The following is a 22,945-nucleotide window of genomic DNA, read 5'->3' on the forward strand; positions in this document are numbered from 1 at the left end:
CCTGCCTCGGCGATGGACTCGGATGACGAGGAAGCGCTCGCCGTGCTGCTGGAGGAGGAAGCCGAGGCCGACGTCCAGGAAGAAGAGCATATCATGGTGCTCGCCGCCCTCACCCAACTGCTGGCGAGCAATGAAAAGCCGCGGCGAGGTGGCTCGGCGCCGGGGCGGGTGAAAGCAAAGAACCGGCATCGTCTCGAAGGGTACTGCATGCTCTACTCCGACTACTTCGCCGATGCTCCACTTCACGGCGACAAAACATTTCGGCGCCGTTATCGGATGAGCCGAAAGCTCTTCCTCAGGATTGTGAATTCCATCCGGGAGTTCGACAACTACTTCAAGTGCAAGATGGATTGCACCAGCAAACTTGGATTCACCTCGATCCAGAAGTGCACGACAGCGATGAGGATGCTTGCATACAGAGCTTCCGGTGATTCACTCGATGACTATGGGCGCATGGCCGAGTCCACCATCATAGAGTGTTTCTACAAGTTCTGTCGGGCAGTGGTGGCAGTGTTTGGACCGCAATACTTGAGAACACCCAATGCGGAAGACACTGCTCGGATTCTAGCACAGAATGCAGCAAGAGGATTTCCTGGGATGCTTGGAAGCATCGACTGCATGCATTGGAAATGGAAGAATTGCCCATTTGCTTGGCAGGGGATGTACAAAGGCGCTAAAGGCGGTTGCAGTGTGGTACTTGAGGCGGTGGCCACACAGGACCTCTGGATTTGGCACTCCTTCTTTGGTATCCCAGGAACTCACAATGACATCAACGTGCTGCAGTGCTCTCCCGTCTTTGCCAAGCTTGTTGAAGGTCATTCTCCTTCGGTGAACTTCGAGATCAATGGGTGGCACTACAACAAGGGGTACTGCCTAGCTGATGGCATCTATCCGAGATGGTCTACATTTGTGAAGACTATCTCAAACGTTGTGCCAGGAGGCAAGAAGTCCCACTTTGCCAAGGTGCAGGAGGCTTGCCGGAAGGATGTCGAGCGAGCATTTGGTGTGCTCCAATCACGATTTGCTGTTGTCCGGTACCCTGCTCAGACCTGGTCGAAAAATCAAATGTGGGAGATCATGACTTGTTGTGTCGTCTTGCACAACATGATCATCGAGAGCGAGCAAGAAGACCCAGTGTTTGGCACTGAACCATACTACAGGCAGGGTCCTCTAGCCGAGGTTGATCACCAGCTACCGGCAACCTGGACTGCCTACCTCAGTATGCGTCAGGAGATCCGAGACCCACAGATGCGTCATCAGCTGCAGCATGATCTGGTGGAGCACCTATGGAGGCTCAAGGGCGACGCCGGACGCAACGTGTGATGAAATATGAGTTTTTATTTGTTGAACTATATAATTTGTATTGAACTATTTGTTGTTGTACTATTTTGTTGAAGTATTTGATTTTTCTGTGATGTGATAAAAAAAATTATGTTGATAATTGAATGCCGAGCCACGGCGAACCACACCGAATATGGGCCTATTCTCGCCCATATGGACCCTTTATTCGCCGAAAGGGGCTGAAAAGTGGGCCAATATCAGCGCCTGGGGATGACGACTGAGCGCAAAACCGCCCCCAGCATTCATTGTATCGCCGGCTCGTCCCAGGAGGCGATTTTTATGGGGGGCCAACGGCTGGAGATGCTCTTACTCGCTGTAAGCGAGATATAGGCTTCCCGCTGAACTGCAGGCGTGACACCCCCCTCCTCCTCCGCCACGGCCACCGCGCCCGCCAACTCCGGCCTCCACCGCCCCTCTCCGGCCGTGATTGACCTCCCGCTCCACACCCGGTGCATCTCCGCCAGCATCGCCCACCCCCGCGCCCCGGCTCCACCGGCGGCCACCCCCGCTGTTCTCCCGAGGTTGACAAAAGGTTGCCCTTTTCTCCTTCCTTTTGTTAATTATGTGCGGATCTCAGGTGTAGGGGTTACGATATCCTGGGAAATATGCATTGCGGCTGGGAACTGATGTACTACAGCTACAGTTCTCTCATGAATGTGTTATTTTTTCTGTCGTTGTGTTTGGCCTGTGGACAATGCCTCGGGCTCTGCTCAGTTATCTTGTTTCTGAAACGAACTCCGATGTACTGTTTCATTGGTATTTCAAAGTCCAAGCCTTTGTTGTTGGAAGGCGCGGAGAGATAGTTAGTTCCCACTTGCCTAGTCAAGCATGACATGAACACTTGCTGAAATAAGCCAAATTGCAAACACAAAAGCTCAAGTTAAAGATATACTAGAAGAGTTAGGACAGACGACTGAATCTTCAGCAGGAGTCCGAACTCCCAAGAAATTTTTTGTTTAAGCATATTTGTTAAAGACTGGAACACGTACATGTTTGTATCTCCTTATGAATAGCTGCTTTGTTTAGACGCATCCATGACCCTGGCAAGGAAATACATCTCATCCATATATTGAGTAACTATGCAAAAGGACAACTTTCAGGTTCTGCAGGAGTGTGTACTAAATACTACTATTATCAATCAGCAACGCCATTTGTTGAGCAAAGTGGTAGAATTAGAAAGAATCCATATGTTTAAATATTCTTCCACGGCTCAACACCACGATTTTTTTTTGGCAGGTGCCATTGGCATGACAAGCTGACCAAAAAAGTGTAGAAAGTCTCTACACAGGACCTGGTTTCTCTTAACTGTGCTAATAAGGGAACTGTTATTGACAGCTGATGGTTTAACACTAGCACATTTTACATAACCTGGTGCTTTCGTCATTCATAATGCAAGATTGCGAAACCAAAAGCTCTAGCTGTAGGTTGTAATTTCTGTTTTAATTGTGAGGATTATTTTTCTGCTCTTGTGACATGTATTTGTCTCCAAGTTGGTCCTGAAAGTAGATATGAAATTAATATTTTCTAGTTTATTAAGTTTTTTTTATCGGAGAACGTGTTTATTGAGAATGGTCGTAGGAGCACATTGTTTACAAATTTTACTGGACAACAGTAGATGGTCTATCTGTATAATTTTGTTTGGCAATCATGATGAAATTTGTTTATGATGATGCTCATACCAATGTATGAGAATTAACAAAGCAGGTGATGTTAGTGAGGGTGCTCATATTCTGGCCAGCCATGTTCAACGATGCTTTCGCTCATGTGAATGCATGTAAATTGATTTATACTAAATAATAAATACTTGTATTTGTCACATGGCTTTACTTCTAGCTGTATGTTTTCAGATTGACCAAGGCTTTTTAATTATTTTTGTTTGTATGCAGAAATAGTCAACTATTTGGAAAATATAATTGCTTAACCTATCTTAGGCCCGCAGGAAGGGAACAAATTCATCTGTAGGGCTCCATCATGAATGAGTAAGTTAGTATTATGGTATTCATCAGCGTGAATTTTCTTTTTCTAACTTGCAAGTTCTCTGCTATTGATTCCATTATCATTTCTTTCCTAAAGAAGTAGATTAGACGAAATAGAAGAAACTGTGTCTATGTATCCAGTAGAATGTTAATTTTAAATCCTAATGTTTCAGCATCCTACATACTTTCTTACGAATAAATGGACATTCTTTAATAGCCATGTTTACATTTTAGTTATTAGGAGGACATTGCAAGTCATTGTCTTGTTGATTTAATTCTTTTATGCAATATATCTCAGCTTACCAAATAATGGAACACCGAACACCTAATTGATGTGTATCTGAATTTGTCTTTATTTAGCAGCAACATGATCAAACGAGCGGAACGCCCAGGCTTTTGCTTGATAGGAAGTAAAGTGGTTGTGCTAGTGAATCGCTACATCACATATTTTTGCCCAGAAACAATTATCAATATGTACAAGGTGAGTTAATTCGACAATTCTGTCTTTACTTTCGGAAATGCGCACATCTTCTATTCCGTATTCTAATGATGTTTTAGTTTTCTGTGACTCCCGAGACAAAATCAAAAGCTATTAAAGGAGCATTAGTAGAAGAACTCGCGAAAACGAGTCTTGGAAATAAAGTGATTGCTTTTGATGGCATGCATATCTACACAATCACTCTTTTCCCATCTGAGTATGAAAAAGAGTATGTCATTGAACTGAATGAAGGTGCTAGTGAGGATGCGTCGAGGTCCGCACATTAACTTTTGACATAATTTCTATGTCGTATTTCCCTTTTTTTGTTCAGTTGCTAACTATATCTTCCATGATTTAATTTACAGGAGTGTTAGTTATAGTGTCACAATTCATTTGGCTAAGTCACTGAAAATGCAAGAGTTGAAGGACTATTACAATGGAGAACAAAGTTATGTTTCTCAGGATATTTTACATGCAATTAATGTTGTCGTGAGAGCATTATCTTCAAGGTAAGAATTCACCATCTTAAGTTGCGGTATTATGTTTCTACTCAACTTTGAACACCTAAAGTAGAGAGTGCAAGATCAAATTCCATCAGGTGTCTTGACAGAAGAAATTTATGTGAAACGGGTAGGATTCCACCGAAGCTACAAACATGCTAAATATGGAAGAAACCGTAGATCAAAGAGAACTCAAAATTCAAAATGATAAATAAAAAGTGGTGCATTGTTCTTTGTAATGATCAAGTCAATGCATCAAGTATGGGGTATGGCTATGACTATGATAGAGTTTTTTTTTTGCTTTCATTTGTTTGTGACTTATTCGTACTGCAGCTGTCTCAATGCTCCAAGGGCAATGTTTTCAACCAAGTTTGGTCCGATAATAGACACTAAAGAGGGGCTCGAGCTTTGGCAGGGGTGCTACAAGGGAGTTTGCTTGTCACATTATGGTCTTGATTTGACCATAGGTACTCTATGAAGACTTATGCTATGTTCTAAATTAGTCAAACTCTTTCCTACAATGTGACAAATTTGGTGGAAGTTTTTAGATTTATTCACTTTTTTCTTGATGCTAAACATAGATATACTTTGTTGCACATGGGCCACTTGGATCATCCACGCACACAACCCAACTCCCCCACCCCTCAAGATAGGTGATAGATATCTCTTATTTTGATCTTGTAACAAGCTCAATAAGAAATCGTTGATCTTACTGTACTCATCTTTGTAACAGGTTCAAATATCCCATCCTTTTCAATCCCATACATTTGCCTATAACCCCTTACCATGAACCTCACCGTGTAACACTGCACCTGCCCTTCTAGTATATTACCCATTTCCCGTTGTACCGGGGGAAACATTGCCTCATGCCACTTTGGATCTTGCTCTGTCGTCTTCCATTCTATTAGGATCATCACAGATTGCAATGATGCAGTGGCGAATTTTGTACAATCATCTAGATTCATTCACTTCTCCTTCTTGATGCTTTATGCTTGGGCCACTCACACACACTACGTACCCAACAAATTTTCCAGTGCTTTGTTTGAATGATTTACTTCATAATAGCCTATTCCTAAACGAACTAGGATTCAGTTTTCTATTTGCAATCTTGTGTATGATCTTAATTTTCAATGATTTATCTAAAAAATGATTTGGATGTGTTTTTGCTATTCAGATACAACTGTAGCACCTTTTTATAAATCAATTTCCATGGTCAAGTTTGTGGGTGAATTTTTGGGCCGAACTGACTTCAACCGGGCTTTCTCTCATAAAGAGTATGCAAAGGTATTAATCTTGAGTAAAGAAATAAATATTTATGTTGGTATTCAAATATTAGATAAATAGTGCTTTTGAATTTTAATTTGTAATGACTTGGTCACTATATGCAGATAGAAAGAGCTTTGAAAGGGGTCCAAGTTGAAACTATCCATCATACTGATAGAACTATGAAGTACAGAATTAAAGGGCTTAGTGTTGTCCCTTTGAAAGAGCTCATGTACATTTTTCTTATCTCACACATCAAATAAATCAACTAAAACAAGCTCGTACTTCCTATTTATAAGTTCTCCATACATGACATGATCTTGTGCCTTTTTCTATTTTTAGGTTTTCTGTAGATGATGATGGTATCATGACCACCGTTGTTGATTATTATCAGAGTCGGTATAATTGCAAATTGGAATATATTCACTGGCCATGTCTGCAGTGTGGTGTCTCTGGCCGTCAGATTTATTTACCCATGGAGGTAGAAATTTACTGAACTCAACATTTGCCATGACGATTTAGCTTCTGATGCATAATTTACTTCTAGGTTTGCAAGCTTGTGCAAGGGCAGAGATACCGGCAAAAGCTTAGTACCACACAAGCAGCGAAGTTGCTGAAAATAACCTGCAAACGTCCTCAGAATAGGCTGAACGGAATATTAAAGGTATGTTTTATAATCACAGTTGTTTGCTAAGAGTTAATCTTGCTCTCTAGATAATGTAATGGTCAGTTGCTTTCCATCATGGTCCATGCATTAGGCAGTGGCATTGACACATAAGAGGTGTCGCGTGTATGTTTGCGAACCAAGTTGCGATGCATGTACTGGGTGTTACCAGGATGAGCTTATAGATTGAGCAATTGATGCTTCATTAGCACAAGTACATATATTTCCCAAAGTGCTTTATCAAGTCGCTGATTGCACTTGCTATTATCACTGATGCCTACGACATTGCATGCTTTGCAAGGTGAGAAGCAACTTTTGCGATGCTGATTTGCTTGATGGGCATCTTGGCAACACATATGATCAATGTGATTTATAGTGAAAGCTAGCAGCAAATGGCTATTTCGCCCTGTAGTATAAAATGAGGTTTAACATAGTATTAAATATGCCTGCTATTGAAGCAACACTGAAAGGGAACATGATGGAAATTGCTGCACTTGACTTGTCCATCAATGTTTGCCTTTCTTGTAGAACAGAAAGGGCAACCCCATTTTCAGGAGACTAGTTATTGTGGTTAGCCTCATAACAGATTATTAGCACCAAGACAACTTGGGTTTGAGAATGAATTGGAAATTAATCAGGCCCGTAGTTTGTGATGCTATTTGAGCTGAAACATCTATGCTAACATTTTGCTTCACGTTTTTTTTTTCCGTCTATGGTCCACTTTGAATTAAAATTAGTGTACCTTTCCTGTATTAGGTACGGTAGACCTGCTATTTCAGAACACGCTACACTTCAATTAGACTTGTATCTTCCCTTATTCGATGGTCCAATTCCTACTACATAGGCAATCCGTACAGAAACAAATATTCAGCAAAAACTATCCAGCGTGCATGAAATTAAAAGCGTAAGGACTAAGGAGACTCTTCATCGTGTTCCACTGAAATATGTGAGTGGCCACCCATGCATTCAACCAGATTAAAAACGATCAAACAGTCAGACTGCAGTACAAAATATTTCCACCCCAACTGAATCACTACTATTCCTCACCGCTAGACCCTACCTTAGTCAACGGCAAGCAATCTGTTATTTGTATCTCTGGTGACATAGTGAACAAGCTTATCATGTACTCCTCCGTGACTCCGTCTCAAAATAAGTTAGTACAAAGTTATACTAAAGTTGAGACACTTATTTTGGGACGGAGGTTTGCATGAGTCTGGTAACTTGTTGTATTCAAGTTGAAGTCGTTTAAAGTTTAAAGGTGATGGACAGATATGGATTAGTTGGATCTCAACTCTGAACATGCAGATATGCACTGGTATTGAAAAGAGCTAGATAAGCGTCCAAATTAGATTGAACAACTTTGAGTGGTAATAGAAGTCCATAGAAATAAGGAGAAAACTGCCCCAAGCTATGCGCCGGAGAATTTTTCTTGCTAGTTCTTGTGTATCGTTGCTCTGATTTTTGGGCCAAAAAGCCACCAATGTTAATATGCTTGTGTAAATTTGTATTTGCTGGCATCTGTGCTATTTTAGCTTGTATATGCATCTTATTTTGAGCTGCTCTTATTGTTACTGAGATTTTCTGCACAGGCTGCGAGAGGTAATTTTGATGTTGAAGAGCTTACAGAGGGGGAGTTCTCGGCCAGTGGATTTCCCAAAGTGCTTTATGGATCTGTTCTATCCGCACCTTTGGTATACACACACTAGACTTGTATGTTCTAACTACTATTTTTATTGGTTCTAAGATTTGCTTCCTTTTCATCATTTCAGTTGAAATATGGAAATGAAGAAATTTTTATGCCCATTGGTGGACAATGGAATATGGCTAACAAGGTGATGTCAAATTTACGAATATACATGTTTTTAGTTTCCTGCACCTTTTATTAATGTTTTGTAGACACACTTTGTCAGCAGTGTCTTGGAGTGGCATATATACGAATTTTCTCTTTAAAAACAGGATAGTGTTGGTCCAATTGACAATATTTGGTGACTGTATGATTCTTTGTTATTTCAGAAAATAATTGATGGAGGAAAGGTGGAACGCTGGGCTTGCTTGAACTTTTCTAAAGTACCAGCTTTGGAGGTGGATAATTTTTGTAGTGAATTGATTAACATGTGTAACAAAATTGGGATGGTATGTTCTTCTTTCATTGACTTCTCATGCTAGTCTACCTCCACAAAGTTTGGTACTATGATAACACAACAGCTTAGACAACTCATGCAGTAAGAATATGGGGTAGCAATGCATGAACAGTTAGCTAGTAATTTAAAAATTGAAGTGCGCCAATTTATTGTCACCAACAAAAAGAAATGGAGACCGGAAAAGGGCAATGGCTGAAGGGTCTTGACAGATTGGGAGTGGCTAGCTTCACGTGAAATATTTTCCAGCGGAGAGTTCTTTATGTACTTTAGTGTTTAATGCTCAATTAGTCCCTTGATTATAAACACTAAACATTAGTGCTTAGAAAAATGTGAGGCTTCTACATTTTGAGGGGCTGTGTATCTGCACAGCTTGCACATGCTTTACGACCTGGTTATCACAGATATTTGACTAAGATAGATCTTTTTTTTTTCGCTCTTAAGGTATTTGAAGGAAAGCCATTGGCAGTCCAGCAATCAAGCAATTTTATGGACATACAATCCGCCTTGGAGTCTCTTTTGAGTTATATTTCGGAATTATTCACTGACGAGGGAAATTGCCAGCGGCTCCAATTGCTTATTGTAGTTTTGCCAGAAGAAAAAGGGCACTACGGTATGTATATCACTATTGGTAAAAAGCTCCGTGATTTAATTGTTTTTCTTGTGATGTATGCTGCATATTTTTGTAGGTACTATCAAGCGCATTTGCGAGACACAACTTGGAATAGTATCTCAATGTTGCTTACCGAAGTATGTGAAAGCAAAAGTAAATGTGGAATACCTTGAAAATGTTGCACTTAAAATTAATGTGAAGGTATATTTGTATCCACACCCCTTGTTTCACATGTCTGACTGTATGTTGTATTATTGGTAGTTACAAAATAAATTCATTGCAACAGGCCGGAGGACGGAATGCAATTCTCCAGGAAGGATTGCCATTCTTGTCAGATATTCCAACAATTATTTTTGGTGCTGATGTCAGCCATCCCTCACCAGGAGTGTACTCATCTTCTGTTTCGGCGGTGAGTATCTTAATGTTGGTTACAATGTTCTTTTTGTTTTACTGTCACTGCATTTTGAATACAATGTTAAGCGGCATATTTTGGTTCAATACATAAAGCACAACTATCACTATTTAATAAATGCTTGTAGGTTGTTGCATCGATGGACTGGCCTGAAGTTGCGACGTATAGATGTGTAATCTCCGCCCAACAGCCAAAGCAGGAGATTATAACAAAACTATTTCAGGTTACTCAAGATTCAAATGGGTGTGTAAAAACTGATAGCATGATAAAGTAAGGATGCTTTGATCTGCACTTTTGATTTGTCCATTCTGAATCCTCACATGATTGATGTGGAAACTGAGGTGTGCCTTTTGTTTATTGTAGGGAGCTTTTGTTGAATTTCTACCAGAAGAATCGTCGTAAGCCTGAACGCATCATTTTCTACAGGTGTGTTTACCAAAATATGATATTTCTGTTGTCTTGTGCTCTTGGACAAGCCTCTTGACTGGTCGTTGTTGTGCTTAGAGATGGAGTAAGCGAAAGCCAGTTCAGCCCAGTTCTGCTTCATGAAGTAGATGCTATCCGAAAGGTGACACCTTCAGCCTAATTTGTCTAGTTTTGAATTTATTACCTTGTTGTATTCACAATAATATGTTTCCCTTTTCAAGGCATGTATCTCTTTGGATGAGCATTATGTTCCACCAATTACGTTTCTGGTTGTCCAAAAAAGACACCAGACAAGGCTCTTTCCTTTGCCGACCACCAGGAAACCTGAACCCAAAGGAATCAGGAAACCTGAGCCCAAAGGAATCCTCCCTGGTCAGTGTACTGTTCAGTTTTTATACTTTAGTTTCCCAATCTCCACTCAGTGTTGCATCTGGCTTATCTTATTTAAATTTCTTCAGGATGCTGCTTGATTGCTTGTAATTTGATAAAAGTTCTGGTACTCTCTGGATCAGTGATATTTTCGGTTGGTACAAAAGAATGTAAACTGTGCAAGGGCATAGACTTGAGAATCAAAAATATAGATATAGATGTGAAAATAAAATCGGCCAACGTAACGGGTGATCTTTGTCATGCTGGGTCAGTTCAGCAATTTTTCCAGCCAAACTAAATTTGGTTGGGGGTTCCAGCGTTCTGCAGTGCATAGCCAAACTGATCATAGACAAGGTTACAGGTGAATCAATTTAGCAGAACTGAAACTGAGCTGCATTTATCTTCTTTTGTATTTATCTTCTACTGGTGACCAAATCATGTTCAACCTTCTTCAAACCATTAATTTCTAAGTTGTTTGCCTTTTTAACCATTTGTGTTCATTTATTTTTCTTCGGCGAAAACATAATGCCTTTGAGATTGCAGGAACCGTTGTCGACTATGGAATCTGCGACCCTTGTGGGTTTGATTTTTACCTAACTAGCCATGCCTCTGAGGTATATAGTATCTGGTGCCGTTGTATCTTCATGGTTTTGTTTTATGGATGGATATTTATAAACTATCAAGTGAATATATAATGCCATTTTCAGGGGAGTTGCAGACCCACGCACTACCATGTGCTGTTCGATGAGAATCGCTTTACCGCTGGTGCCCTCCAGTCCATCACATATAATCTGTGCTACACGTATGCTCACATCTCTATTCATTGAGTTTGTTTAGGTACTCAACTTGATTCTAACCTTTGTTTAACTCTGACCTTTTCCAAATGCAGTTATGCTCGCTGTACACGTTCTGTATCTATAGGTAAGTTCATTCCTTGCAATGATTTCTTCTCTATTTATGTGTGATTAGTAGCTGTAGGCCACATGAGATGGTACCCTACAAGAAAGGCCAAATGGAAATCCCTTATAATGGATTGGGCATGTAATTTAATGGAAAACTGGACTAAAAATAATGCGCTGAAATAATTGTATTATCTTTCATAGTGCTGCTCAGGTCATTGAAACTCAAATGAGGGTTGACATAACCTTTTTGATAACCCAACAATTGGATGCATGCTTATCTATATTGTCAGGTTATGCACATGGGTTTCATGGCATACTATTGGCTTTATGAGCTTCTGTGATAATGTTTTTCATGGCACCGATTTGTGGGTTAACAATCTTGTGAGAATATTTGTGGTATGTTTCCTGTTTCCAGTTTTTAGTGTTACGACCTACTTATAAAATTATTCCTTAGGTGTTACCAGTCAAGAACTACTACTGCAGGGCTAACCAGACACCCTCTGCTAATATGCCAATGATACCTGTGACGGTGGTAGGATTTTTTCTTAGAAAAGCAAAGGAAAATTAAGTAACAACAAATGATTCGTGTGACTTGAATATTGAACGAAAACTTAATTGGATACATGAGTGTTCTAATTGAAGCTGATGGACTACCTCGCCATGATTATGGTTGTATGCCTTTGTTACATGAGAATGATATGGGGCGAAAGCTTGCCCCAACCCTCACAAACAAGTGTGTTAGGTTTAAATTTAGGACTGGATGGCATATACGTCTGCCTAGTGTCTCATAAAACCTACTACTAGTGTAACACATGATTTTGAAACTTGAAAGCAGCTTCATTCATACTTATAATTATCACTGTGCAGTTCCGCCGGTGTACTACGCGCATCTTGCTGCGTCACGGGGGCGGAGCTACCAGGGCAATTTTGGTGATGGTTCAAGCATAAGGGAAACAACACCAGGTGACGAACTACCTGAGTTCCTACAAGTCCCAAAGATCCACGAGAATGTGTCGGAGGTCATGTTTTACTGCTGAATTCGAGGTGGTGGGCTGAACTATTATCGTCTTTGCTCTGAAACTTGGCCCCCTGGGTCACCTTTTGTGTATTCAGAGTTGTGACTTGTGAGGCTGATAGCACTGGCTCAAAATTTCGCTAACGTTGGCTTAAAAGTTTTGGATACGAAGATTCAGATGTCACCGGTTGTGCATGTACCTGTCAGATATCATGGATATGTATGGTGCTTAGCATTCAGTTTTTGTGGTTGTCTCTAGAGTGCTTTGTTCTTCTAAATGGAACTAATTCTATTGAGTAAAATTTCTTTCCTTTTTCATCTACATCCATATTGGAGGATTACACGTGTGAACTTCCTTGACCGGCGGCAACTAACATGTACTCTTACAATTGTAAAATCTTCATTCATTATGTACAAAAGCTTTGGTTGTTCTCATGTTTGATGACTGATCTCTTCAAGTGTGAGTTTAGCTGGTGGAATCTGTCATAGGACTTGATGGCAACAACTACATTAAACAACCAAGGTGAAAGGACTTCTGTTGTTGCACTTGTGTGAAAAGGATTGAAAGAGACAATTTTGAATTTTGAATTTTCACAACACAAAAATCAAATGTTCTTTAATATTCATCTTTAGATATTTCAATCATGATAAAAAAATCCAGCACTTACAATTCAATTACATTTTTTTTCATCTTTTTTGAATTTGTCAGTTTTGAAGAATTTTAGATTAACAACATTCAAAATTGAGGACTTAAACTGTAATGTTTGAAAGTAGGAATTTTGAGTTCCATGATGTTAGCCTTTTAGTTAACGAATTTAAATTTAGCTTTTCCCTTGTGAAATTTGGAGAAATATATTAATGTTAATTTTCAGCATGTAAAACCTCATTGTCCCAAGTACATAGATCAAAATTATGTAATAGAAAAACTGTTGGCATATGCTAAAATTTCAAAATAAATAAATAAAGATAACAGACACGCACTATTTCATTGGCCATGCTTTCTTTCCACACAATGGATCGCCAGTAATGAGAAAAATTGGATTGAATTTTCAACCAACCATATACTAGAAAATAAGAGCGGTACATATAGTTCCATAAGATATGAATGATTCTCTGGTTCAACAACTGTAACACCGTGTCATTCCCTTTTCAAACACACATGGCAAATTGACAGGATGAAACCTTGAAATTTATCGCCATTCATCTCATCTTGTAGTGCAGTATTGACCAAGTGCGCAAAATACTGGCTTTTACACATCTCTAAGAACAGGCAAAAAAAAGGGCTTGTAATTTCAGTCCAGGAATGACAGGGTTCAGTCAAAAAACTCAACGTGAAGGTGTCGAAAGCCACCTATGTGCTATGGGTAACAGCGAACAGGTAGTCCATACTCCGTAGAGTAATATACCACATTAGTGTAATACTAGTTTCAGAAGAAATTCTCTCTCAAGAAAAGTTTCAGAAGGAACTGCATGATGAAACTGTCTAATTGCCTCAGATTGTCTTTTACTTTTGAAAATAAGGTCGAGATCTCTGCCTTATATTCTTTTTTTTTGAGAGTACGCCAATGGCGTACTCTTAGCTTTATAGAAGGCAGAAAAGTATTTACAAGAGGTTACAAGGGGTCGGCACCACACATCGATGCACTACACCCACTCCACTCCCACTCTCTAAGCCGATTACTCACAAAACGTAGACACTCCCGAGCCTCCTGCCAATTCCCACAACTTCAACTCTTGAAAGATGATTTCCATAGTACCCCGAGCATCCCTCACATCATTCGTATTTCTGAATACTCGTGCATTCCGCTGCTTCCAAAGTGTCCAACAGATCATCATGACGAAGGAGTCAAAACCTTTCCTGTTAGCTTTGGTAATCCGCTTCCTTCTCGTCTCCCACCACTCTTCCAGCCTGGACTGCACCGAGGGTAAGAGTGCCAGCTCCACCCCAACTTTAGCAAAGCATAGATACCACACGTGCCTCGCGAACACGCATTGCAGCAGCAAGTGATCCACCGTATCTTCCTCTTGGTCGCAAAAATAGCACGGTGAGGTTTCCTCCTGCAGGCCATGTCTGAGTCTTCTATCCGAAGTCCAGACTCGGTACTGAACTGCCAACCACATAAATATCTTGCAAGATAGCGGAGCCCAACTCTTCCATATGCCTCTATACGACTGGAACCAGATCCCTCCCTCACAGAACATTTTGTATGCCGAGGCTGCTGTGTATTTTCTGTCCACACACCACTCCCAAACAGCCATATCCTCCTGATCCGGGATTGGATGTACCTCAATCAGCACTTCCCATAGCCGGATGAATTGTGCCAATTCATCTGTGGACATCTCACCTGTGATATCCATAGTCCAAGCATGGGATAGCAAACCCTCCTGCACCACTCTTCTGTTCCTCACTTGGGTCTTGACTTTGAGCACGATCAAGGGTGCCACCTCCGCAATGCATGCACCGTTGATCCATCTGTCCTTCCAGAACAGAATCTGAGCTCCATCTCCTAGCTTCCACTTGACTAAACTGTTGAACGCCTGCTGTACATTTCGATCTGGCGTCAAGTTGAGTCCCTGCCACGGCCGTGAGCTATCTGTTCTTCTTAACCATTCCCACCGCAAGAGAAGCGCAAGGCCGTGTTTGCCCAAGTCCATCACTCCTAGTCCTCCAAGGTATTTTGGTTTGCATACTCTCTGCCAAGATACCACACACTTGCCTGCGCTGACTTCCTCCGAGCCCGCCCAGAAGATGGCTCTGCAACCCTTGTCTACCTTGTCCAATGCCCACTTAGGTGCTTCCGAAACAATCAGGTGGTGTGTGGGTCTTGCACGCATCACTTGGTTGACCAGTATGAGCCTGCCCGGTCTAGTGATCATTCCCCTTTGCCAGCCCGGCAAAATTTTGATTGCAGCGTCCACCATCGGTTGTCATTCAGACCTCTTTAGTTGCTTGATACTCAGCTGCAAACCCAAGTATTTGCACGGAACCGGTCAATCTTCCAGGGCATTGCACTTCTTACTAGTTCTTCATCTCCCTCCTCGGCCCTGATCAGAATGGCCGAGGATTTTGCAAAGTTGATTTTGAGTCCAGAAGCTTCACCAAAGATCTGCAGGACCTCCTCCACCAATCTAATGTCTGTCCTTGAGGGTTTGATAAACATCACCACATCGTCCGCATAAAGAGATAGACGTTGCAATGGGCTGCAGCAGTTCATCTTACTTAGGACTTGAGAGTCATGAGCCTTCACCACAATCGCTGTCAAAACATCCATCGCAATAACGAACAACATTGGGGAGAGGGATTCCCCTTGCCGCAGCCCACACGCATGCATGAACTTCTCTCCCGCACACCCGTTGATCACCACTCTCGAGCTCGCCGAAGAGAGCAAGATCGCCAGCCATGAGAGGCAAAAAGGCCTAGTGTTACAGAGACCGCATGGACCAAACAGTCCAGCAAACTGGGGACAGAACAGAAACGAAGACAACGGCAACAAATGAACGAAGGAAGAAAGAAGAAAGAAACCGAAGGAATAAGGCAAACATAGGCAACTGTGTGGCGCCCAAATTTTCTGCCCGTAGAAGAAGTGCTTCAGAGTCAGCTTCTCTTCGGAACAGCATGTCCATGCAGAGAAATGCTGACTGTTGAAAACCATTTCATTAGGGCTGTGCCACAGTTCAGCAGCACAGGCCGCGGAGACGAGCGGCCATGCTTGGAGGTGTTGGCCCTGGACGAATTGCAGTAGAGATGTGGCTCGTGCAGCTGGCTGCTGAAGATTCAAATGCTGACAAATTTTGTTGCATCAATCTGCACCTCAACGTAATATGCTCAATGGATTCAACACCTGGACAAATATTGCACCCTGCATCTTCGCACCAACCCTTTCCTCATCATATTATGGGATGCCAAGTGAAAGTAGCAGCTTCAGTATATACTCTTCTGAAAGTTAGCATCTGATAAAAGTACTTTGTAGTTACTGAACTACCAGCATCGCAGCCTTCAATCACAAGAAATTTTTTCAGAATCTGCAGCAATTCGGAGAAGCTGTAGCCTGTAGCAGATCGGGTAGGTCTCAGTTTAGGCTCCCAGCCGCTGGAAGTGACCTGTGATTTAACCCGGCAGTACTGATCTTGCGCATACGTGAAGAGCACAGGGAAAATCAGGTATGGTACACTTAGCGCCTGTTCGGCAGCTCTCCGCGGAGCGGAGCGCGCGGAGCGGCGTTTTATCAGCTCCGCAAATTAAAACTGGATTGCCACTCCGCTCCGGCGCGGAGCCGCGGAGCGGAGGGAATCCGAACGCGCCCTTAGTCGCATCTTGTACCAGCGGGAGTACTGACTTGAAGGTTGCCCAGATGGCCGTGTCATTTCTATGCTTCAAAGGACTGAACAGACAGGTCCCACAGACAGACAAGAACCAATTATGCCACGGGATAGTGTTGCCATGGAGGAGCATGTTGGCAAATTGCAGAGGACAGCGGTGCTATGAGCAAGCAGATCTCGGAATCCTAATTCCCCAGATTCTTTAGGTGTGATGACGTGTATTCCCAAGTGATCACACTGTCGGCGGTGAGTTTTCTTCTTGTTCTACCAGAGAAAGGAGCGTCTTAATTTGTTGACCTTGCTGATGTTTTCTTCCGTAGTAACTCGGGATCGCTGAAAGAGTGCATTGATCATCATGGCATCATCCATCCAGCTAGTCTCTTATCAATCTTCTGTATCACTGGTTGGAGAAGATGCTGCGGAGTCTTGCTTATAGAGTGGGAGCCCAGGATAAGTGCAAGGCAGTGAGCTGATGGGGCACTCTAAAATACTTGCAATTTCAGCAGCCTCCTCACTGTTGATATGAATAATAAGGCGCTCTTATGACAATTAATACTGAGACCAGAAAAGTCCAAGAAGGCCTGCAGGATTTGCTTAAACCTTCTAGCCTGATCAACCGAACCGTGTGGCAGTAGGACTGTGTCATCAGCTTACTGTGTAAACTGAGAGTGGGCCATTGCCGCTAGCCCGTTACTGCTATGGAACGGGTGCCTGAGGTAGTCATCCCAGAAGGCCTTAGCACACATCCTCTGAAGGACACTGCCGGCCAGAATAAAAAAGGTAGGGCCACAGGGAGTCACGCTGTCTAACCCCTCCAGGAAGGAAATGGGTTCACCTGCCATACCGCTGACAAGGACCTGACACTGAACCCATCTGATCCAATCCGTAAGGAAATTCCGGTGCTGCATAGCTGAAAGAGGCAATCCCAAAGCACCGTGTCAAACGCCTTTTGAAAGTCCAGTTTTAGCAGTCATTGGTTTCCTCTTTATTTGCAGACTGCACTAATTCAGAAGCCAAAACAAAGTTCTCAACAATTGAGCACCCCTTATAAACCATGATTGAATCATATCAACGAGGACCCAAATCAGAAGCTGGAGTCTGTTTGTCATGACTTCTGTTTCATCAGGCTGTGCACTAAAGAAATCGGTCCATAGTCTCCAGTCTCACGGAACATTCAATCTTTGGTGTGAAAACAATGAAGGATCTGTTGACGCCTCTTAGGTTGAACTTGTTTGCATGGAACTCCCTAAAGAGGGGATATCAGATCCTCTTTCATTAACATTAGCTTGTTTTTGAAGAATTCATATGTAAATCCATCCGGACCTGAGCGCTTTTAACAATCTCCTTCCAAGAGAATGTATCGGATAGACCACCGAGACTGACACAGGTGACTGACATTTACTGTTGGTAGTCGGTGCGGGGGAGAGCCCGACAGGTTCCCGAGACAGTGGCAATTTGTAACTTTTGCTAAATATGAAAGCGCTTGATGCATTATGTACCAGCAACCTCATTTATTTCTCCTCGCTTGGCAATTTACAGCAACATAGAAGAACGTTGAGTTCTCGTCACCAAGACTGCACCAGTTAACTTTTCCACGTCTCCTCCATATAGAAAATTTCCAGGAGAGTAGTTGCATAATCTTTTCCAAGACATGTCTCTGAAGAACTCAAGATTTTTCAGTGGCCTATGTCCTTCCAAGGCATCAAGAAATGCAACGATTGTCTAATTTATCCTCTCAAGAGAATAAAATCCCCTGGACCACTTCTTCGCACTCATCATCTTTCAGGAATACTCATTCTTTCAGCTTACAGTATCTAATTGCCTGCACCAAGAAAAATGTAGATGCTCATAAGTATCTGAAAGAATTTGACCACAGTTCAAGTTCAAAGAAAAGGCATCAAAATGATCTTGAGTAGCTGGAGACCACAAGAGGAAGATTTTTTCATGAGCACAAACCTAGTTCTATCAGTCCACATACCAGCTAACTGCAGAGATATTTGGCCGTTCATCTAACTCAGCCACAAAAATGAATGTGTGCCCTGAGCAGGGAATGCACGGACAGAAGAAATATGCATTTAACAAGTTGAACACAATGTGATTATATGATTCTCAGTGGGGCTGTCTTATGCTAGTGCATTCTGCACCGGAATCCAATCCAGAATTCAGTCTGGTTCCATAAATCTGGGGCTCTGGGGAATCCAAGTACAGGGACACCGCGACTTGTAATGGATTCAAATGAGCATCGAGATGGTAAACAAACATTGCTATGCCAAAAACCATCAGGATCAAGAGCACAAAGGATAAAAAAATCGAGATTTGCTGCTACATTAAGACTTACTATTGCAAACTCATACTGTAAGTACTGCATTTTTGCTGCTGGCTGCAAATGGTTGCTTATAGAAAGTTCAACAGATATCACACATAATGAATTTGCTAAAATGCCATGGGCTAGCTTATGCTGCGGTACCTAATTCAGTAATGGACCCATACATAAGTAAATGGTCAGACTACATGCATATTAGCTATTTACTGAAGCAGGGACTCAAATAAGTGGAAATAAAGTCTCGCTTAATTGAAGAGCAGCAAATGATTTGTCTACAAGAGAAAAAAGAAACTTCAGCTATATGAAAGAAGCTAGATAGGCCTCATCTATAACATCCAATTTTCCTTTTCAATATGAAGATTAGTCTTACTTCTGTGCCTGTGTACATGATGCTCTGTAAACAATAAAATTGATATTCAATCGTAGAAAACCCATTTTCTCTTGAAAAGAGTATGCCAATAAACTGATCACATGCACATAATCAGTCTGATCAACTGAGACATAACTAACCGGACTAAATTAACATAGGTCAAGGGTGTTTACATGATAAAGGAAGAAGTCCGTTAAAAATGAACTTCAAATTCTCATCATTCTTAGATTTCCGATGACCAGAAAAAAGTTTTCAATAAACACAAGACCAGTTGTCAGCACAAAGCACACGCATATACAGTATAGAAGAAATCAAATTCGAAGTTACACGCCAACAACTTGAAGTTTCATGATGGCCAACTGGCCACACTGGTGGAGCATGCAACAGTATGTGTTAACTCCGCTAGTGTAACATAGGCAACAGACAACAAAACACCACCAAAACTTTTTTATCTTCAGTACTTCAGAAGGGATTGAAAACACAACCTTCCGGTTTATCAATATGATGTTTGACAATCATCAAGACCAACCAACAACATAAAAGCAGAGGTAGTTGCTGTTTCCATTTTTCTCCTAATATAGCACCAGATGACGATGACACTAGAAATGGTGTCAGGGCACACAAAATGAGATAGTAGGACGCAACAGACAGTATTAACAGCAGGCACATATGTTTTAGAAAATTCAAAAAATACACAAACAAAAGAAGTATAGGTTGACCGAAAAATGGTGATCTGAACTGCAGCAGCTTTCACTACGCCTCCAGGCAGGCACAAGTTCAATTCTGCTCGTACCCATCACAACTAAAAGGGAAACACCATAATAAAAGTATCATAACTTCCCAATGTTCGTGTGAAGCAACACATGCAACCGTAAATTAAGTACACACAGAGCCACAGATACAAAATTTACCAAGACAGAGCCACACTCAGGCAGCTGCGCACACATGCATAGGCGACAAACCAACAAAGCAAGGGCAGGCAGCTGCACACACATGCATAGGCGACAAATCAACAAAGCAAGGGCTCCAAGAATTACCGATGGCCTGGAACTCAGCTGCTTTTCATGGTAGTATCAGCACACCAGCCCAACACCAATGTCTGGAACATGGAAATCAGCACAGTTAATAAGTTTTATTGACACTACAAGATGCAAATGCATTATTTTACAGTCTTACCTTGTAAGTTTAGTGGTGACTCTTTCTTACTGCATAGCAGCAGCATTGGATCCATCGTTGGGTACTCTGCTTCAGATTCTGCAACTCTTTCGTCTACAAGTTTATCGAATAATTCTCTGTTTTCTGAATATAGCTCCAGTTGTGCGGTGCTCATCTATATTTAAGAAAAGTATTAGCTAACAATTCAACATAAAGGTTGTTTATTTCATAGATTTTAGTCAACCTTTTTCACTGTCCGCTAATCGCGGGTGCTTTTAGAGTAATAAATAAATAAATAGAAAGAGACAAATTTAATGTGGTAATGACTGTGCGCAACTCTTAAACATCAAAGAGAATAGAAGGGAGGGAGTACCTTACTGTCCTTAACACATCCTTTAGTCATTTTACAGTACACACCCTCATCATGGACTTGGTTTGCATCTGCAGTCGCCTGTCGCAAAGCACTCACTGTTAGTGTTAACTTAACCACTTCCTCTTGATGTCCTTCCTTTTTCTTCAAATTCAGATGCATTGTACACAAGTCTATGTGTCCGTCTGTGTAGATGGGAAACTCTCCTTCGATGACCTGGACATTTGAGGACAATGAAGTTGCTCGCAGTAGCACTTGAGCAACACGGGGAATATCTGTTGCATAATTTAAGGCAAGGTTCACCCCTCCCACAACAACCACACCTATAGAAGCTTGAAGCACATCTGGTAGGGTTCGTGTTTGGCCATCTTGTACATGCAGAACATTATCCAGATATTCATCACTTTTTATGAATATGATATGATTGAGCACATCCTTGGGATCATTTGTCCAGCATGGAACTTTATAGAACTCTTCATTTTTTACCTTTTTCTGTTCATTTACATCCCAAACCTTGGTTGAAATGTGAAGATATCTCAGGATTAGCTTTGATATCTTTGCCCAGCTACGGATGTATCCATTTCCCAGATCTGTCAACTCTTGCTTCCTTGCACCCAGCTTTGGATCGAGCGATTTCAGAACAATTAAGCAGATGAAGTTGTTCTTTATGCTCTCAGCAGTGTGTATTATCAGTGCCGCCATTGCACGCAGAGACTGGACAGAAGACTTGGTTGGATCAAAATGAGATAGCTGATCAAGCATATCTTTTAGAGCAGGATAGCCCACTTCGAAGTTTTCAAGTGGAGGGCCTTCACGTAGTAGTGTGGGATACCCTCCTCCATGGGAAAGTAAAATTGACCCTTTGATATACTTCTTTGTTTCATGTCCCTGCTTCTTCTCCTTGAACTCATACACCTGTCCATCTGTAGTTTCGAATCCTCTCACCCACATATGCCTTCCTTCAATGATCGCCCTGACAGTCCTTTCACCATCAGTAAATGCAACCGTGAAAACAGCTAACTCATCTGGGGTGAGATGAAACTTCCTCTTGCCCTTCACGAGGGTCTTAAACTTCCTTTTGAGACGTTTCCGTAGGCGCTCCATCTGGCTTGCGTAGGAGCGGTGCATTTCTGAAAAGGAATTTTCGCTGCTCAGCTTCAAGTTGATAGTCATCAAAGGAGGCCCGTCTGGCACATCATAAATGCCATCCGCTTGCTGAGCCATTTGAAACAAGTATTTCCAGGACCTTCACACTGAAGTAAGTGCACTGCCCTACTGCAATAAACACATGAATCATGCAAAAAGGCATTAAAGTTTAAAGTTCATCAAGGCATCAGCAGAAACTTATAAACGGCATTCATGTTTGCATGTCAAATGAGAAAGATTATCGGGTTATCACACCTATTGAACTGCAACATATACATGTCAACAACTCAGATTATCAGGTTACAACATTCAAGAAAAAGGACCTTGGTACTGCCTTGCACAATTAGCAGATTGATCACAAAATAAGCTACGAAGAGGATCACCGAAACTACACTCTACACATGTCTCCAACAACTAAACCATTCGAGAAGTGGACAGCGTGCAACCTTTGCTGTACTAGCAGTAACAAATCACAAATAAGCTGTGGACAGAACTACAGAACTCAACTACTCACCAATCGTCATAGGGAACGAGTATGAACAAAATACACACAAAATCAGGTTGCTTCATATCATACAAAAAAATAAACAGGACAGGCTTGCAAAATTTGTGCATTGGTGCTGCTATGTGTGAACTCATCACATATCATTTCTGTAGTCACAGATTATGCACAATCGAAAGGAAAACAATTAGCACCAAATCAGGAAGGCGCCCATCAAGGGGCAAGTGGATTAGCAAGAGAGATTTGCGGTACCTCGATCTGGGAGAGGCCTCAGTGGGACGCACGGCGGCGAGGCAAGGGGGGGCGCAGGGAGAGCCAGCGATGAGCGAGTTCGGCAGGGGCGCTTGATCTCGCAGTAGGGGCAGTTCAGACGAGGGGCGAGGGCTCCGTCTCGGCCAACCCTTGCCGCAATGCCGGCGCCGCCCTGACCTGCAAACCCTAGCGGCCGTGAGTGGTGGGGAAACAATAGGACAATCAAAAACCTCAAACGGGTTGGATGTGGATCCGAGATGCGGAACCTACCGGGAGTCGCGGGAAGGAGGCAGCGCCGGGAGGTGCGGCCGTGCCGGCGTCCGGCGGCGCGCGGCGGCTCCTCGCCCTGACCCAGCTACTACGTCCCCTGCAGCCGCGATGGAGACGAGGCGTTCCCGTGTCTCATCTCA

The 22,945-nt window shown here is 42.1% G+C and overlaps 3 protein-coding genes and 4 long non-coding RNA genes across 9 annotated transcripts; 6 read left to right on the forward strand and 1 right to left on the reverse strand.

Moving 5' to 3' along the window:
* The first annotated feature begins 3,260 nt into the window (after window positions 1–3,260).
* LOC123164905 (uncharacterized) lies at window positions 3,261–3,933 on the forward strand. Of its 2 annotated transcripts, none has more exons than XR_006482717.1 (3): window positions 3,261–3,320; window positions 3,681–3,798; window positions 3,876–3,933. It is a non-coding gene; the product is annotated as an uncharacterized lncRNA (long non-coding RNA). The 2 variants fall into 2 exon arrangements; XR_006482716.1 differs by having other exon boundaries at window positions 3,275–3,320; window positions 3,678–3,798.
* Window positions 3,934–3,977: 44 nt separating this feature from the next.
* Window positions 3,978–5,988, forward strand: LOC123170705 (protein argonaute MEL1-like; the record flags this gene model as incomplete). The annotated part of the gene is made up of 6 exons (XM_044588501.1): window positions 3,978–4,069; window positions 4,161–4,304; window positions 4,629–4,762; window positions 5,470–5,579; window positions 5,684–5,790; window positions 5,901–5,988. Coding segments are annotated over exons 1-6 (675 nt in total), but the record flags the coding sequence as incomplete, so codon positions are not given.
* Window positions 5,989–6,007: 19 nt separating this feature from the next.
* LOC123168767 (uncharacterized) lies at window positions 6,008–7,876 on the forward strand. The gene is made up of 3 exons (XR_006484503.1): window positions 6,008–6,039; window positions 6,106–6,222; window positions 7,812–7,876. It is a non-coding gene; the product is annotated as an uncharacterized lncRNA (long non-coding RNA).
* A 129-nt stretch (window positions 7,877–8,005) lies between these two features.
* Window positions 8,006–8,896, forward strand: LOC123168765 (uncharacterized). Its single transcript, XR_006484501.1, has 3 exons — window positions 8,006–8,054; window positions 8,236–8,355; window positions 8,805–8,896. It is a non-coding gene; the product is annotated as an uncharacterized lncRNA (long non-coding RNA).
* A 628-nt stretch (window positions 8,897–9,524) lies between these two features.
* On the forward strand, window positions 9,525–10,478 carry LOC123170707 (protein argonaute MEL1-like). Its single transcript, XM_044588502.1, has 5 exons — window positions 9,525–9,655; window positions 9,749–9,811; window positions 9,890–9,953; window positions 10,033–10,183; window positions 10,270–10,478. Exons 1-5 carry the CDS (start codon window positions 9,525–9,527, stop codon window positions 10,476–10,478), a joined length of 618 nt encoding a protein of 205 aa, XP_044444437.1.
* Window positions 10,479–10,893: 415 nt separating this feature from the next.
* On the forward strand, window positions 10,894–12,128 carry LOC123168766 (uncharacterized). Its single transcript, XR_006484502.1, has 3 exons — window positions 10,894–10,982; window positions 11,070–11,101; window positions 11,950–12,128. It is a non-coding gene; the product is annotated as an uncharacterized lncRNA (long non-coding RNA).
* A 1,432-nt stretch (window positions 12,129–13,560) lies between these two features.
* LOC123164138 (uncharacterized) lies at window positions 13,561–22,945 on the reverse strand. 2 transcript variants are annotated; one of them, XM_044581563.1, is made up of 6 exons: window positions 22,806–22,945; window positions 22,536–22,712; window positions 20,639–21,907; window positions 20,287–20,440; window positions 20,148–20,209; window positions 13,561–18,239 (listed from the first exon to the last, which is right to left on the reverse strand). In XM_044581563.1, the coding sequence occupies exons 3-5, from the start codon at window positions 21,857–21,859 to the stop codon at window positions 20,184–20,186; spliced, it is 1,401 nt and encodes a 466-aa protein (XP_044437498.1). In that variant the 5' UTR covers window positions 21,860–21,907; window positions 22,536–22,712; window positions 22,806–22,945; the 3' UTR covers window positions 13,561–18,239; window positions 20,148–20,183. The 2 variants fall into 2 exon arrangements, with proteins under 2 accessions (XP_044437498.1, XP_044437497.1); XM_044581562.1 differs by having other exon boundaries at window positions 20,639–21,910.

The sequence above is a fragment of the Triticum aestivum genome, chromosome 7D (genome assembly GCF_018294505.1).
Source record: "Triticum aestivum cultivar Chinese Spring chromosome 7D, IWGSC CS RefSeq v2.1, whole genome shotgun sequence".
Classification (NCBI taxonomy): domain Eukaryota; kingdom Viridiplantae; phylum Streptophyta; class Magnoliopsida; order Poales; family Poaceae; genus Triticum; species Triticum aestivum.